Here is a 1,634-nt window from a genome sequence, read left to right as displayed (position 1 = left end):
ATAACAATAACAGTCGGACGCAGTTAAAGCTCATTCTGCATGTCCTCGTAGTCGTCATTAGTGCATGAACTCGTTCACCACGACCTTCTTCATCTCCATATACACCATCCTCCACTATTCCTCATTATTCGTCTTGTAGGAGGAGGTAGAGGAGGAGCAGGAGATGGAGGTGGAGACGGAGGAGGATGAAGTAGGGAGAAGAAGTGGTAGACGGAAACAGACAATGAAGAGGCGGAGGAGGAGGAGGAGGAGGAGGAGGAGGAGGAGGAGGAGGAGGAGGAGGAGGAGGAGGGAGGCTGGGCAAGGGAGGGGGAGGAAGAGGAATGATTGGTTGGTAGGACGTGGACAAGTGTTGTGTGCCAGGAGATGCTATCGCAAAGATTGCCGAGAGGAAGGGAGTGGATCCATCCAAGATCAAGAAACATGGCCTTCCTGTTCGACAGGTATCCTCCTCTCCTGCTCCCCTTCCCTCTCCTTCTCCGCAACAGACACAGCAATAAGTTCCTCATGCTCTTCTTGTCTTCTGTCTCTTGACGCCTTCTGCTCGCTTCCTCCACTCACTTTCTTGTCCTCCAGGGCTTTTGGGACGCCGGGTCAAAGCGAGGACACAACGCCAAGATAAGAGCAAGTCTGGGATTGAAGGTTCAACCGCTCATCTTCTCCGTTCTCCATCATCATCATCATCATCATCATCATCATCATCATCATCATCATCATCATCTCCATCATGTTTTATCCTCGTCTGGTCCTGACATGACCAGCAGCAAGTGCCGACGGTGCTGGTGGTGGGAGGAGGCGACGGAGTGGGAGGGCTGCAGAAGATCGCGGAGGCTGTGGGGGATCAGCTCAAGGATGTGAAGGAGAATGTGCAAGTAGTTGTTATCTGTGGCAAGAATGAGGCAGTCAAGAAGGTACTCCTCCTCCTCCTCCTCCTCCCCCTCTCCTCCTCCTGCTCCTCTTCCTCGTCCTCGTCCTCCTCCTGCTCCTGCTGCTCCTCCTTCTCTGCTTTTCTCCGGCTGATCTCAAGCTTCAGGCTCTCTCCTCTCGCTTCTGGCCCACCAACGTTGACGTCATTATCAACGGATTCGTTTCCAACATGGACGAGTGGATGGTCTCCTCCTCCTCCTCCTCCCCTCCTCCTCCTCCTCCTCCTCCTACCCCTCCTCCTCCTCCTCCTTCTCTCCTACCACTCCTCCTCTTCCTCCTCCCTCGCTATCTCTCTCTCCTCCCCCTTCAGCTCTTCCTCCACTTCCTCGTCCTCTGCTTGCTTCTTCTCCTCCTCCCTCGCTCTCTTACCTCCTCTCAGATCGCCGCGGACTGTATCGTCACCAAGGCTGGTCCTGGCACCATAGCTGAGGCGAGCATAGTCGGTCTTCCTACCATGCTCTCGGGCTTCCTGCCCGGACAAGAAGAAGGTTGTTCCTCCTCCTCCTCCTGCTCCTTCTTCTGCTCCTTCTCCTGCTCCTTCTCCTGCTCCTGCTCCTGCTCCTCGTTCTCTGCTCCTCCTCCTCCTTCTCCTCGGATCCCCTCCCCCTAATCCTCCTCCTACTACTTCTACTATTTTTGTTTGCTTCCTTCGTTGTTATCGCTTATCTAATTCGCAACTGCAGGCAACGTGCCCTACGTGATGGATG

General features: G+C 54.4%; 1 protein-coding gene across 1 annotated transcript; it reads left to right on the top strand.

Annotated features, from left to right (window-relative positions):
- Positions 1 to 139: 139 nt before the first annotated feature.
- Positions 140 to 1,415, top strand: GUITHDRAFT_149692 (hypothetical protein; the record flags this gene model as incomplete). Its single annotated transcript, XM_005817678.1, has 6 exons — positions 140 to 169; positions 339 to 443; positions 577 to 642; positions 765 to 911; positions 1,034 to 1,111; positions 1,307 to 1,415. Coding segments are annotated over 6 exons (535 nt in total), but the record flags the coding sequence as incomplete, so codon positions are not given.
- Positions 1,416 to 1,634: the final 219 nt, after the last annotated feature.

Source organism: Guillardia theta (genome assembly GCF_000315625.1).
Source record: "Guillardia theta CCMP2712 unplaced genomic scaffold GUITHscaffold_690, whole genome shotgun sequence".
Lineage (NCBI taxonomy): Eukaryota > Cryptophyceae > Pyrenomonadales > Geminigeraceae > Guillardia > Guillardia theta.
The sequence above is the reverse complement of the archived record's forward strand: the minus strand, read 5'-3'. Positions and strand labels throughout refer to the sequence as shown.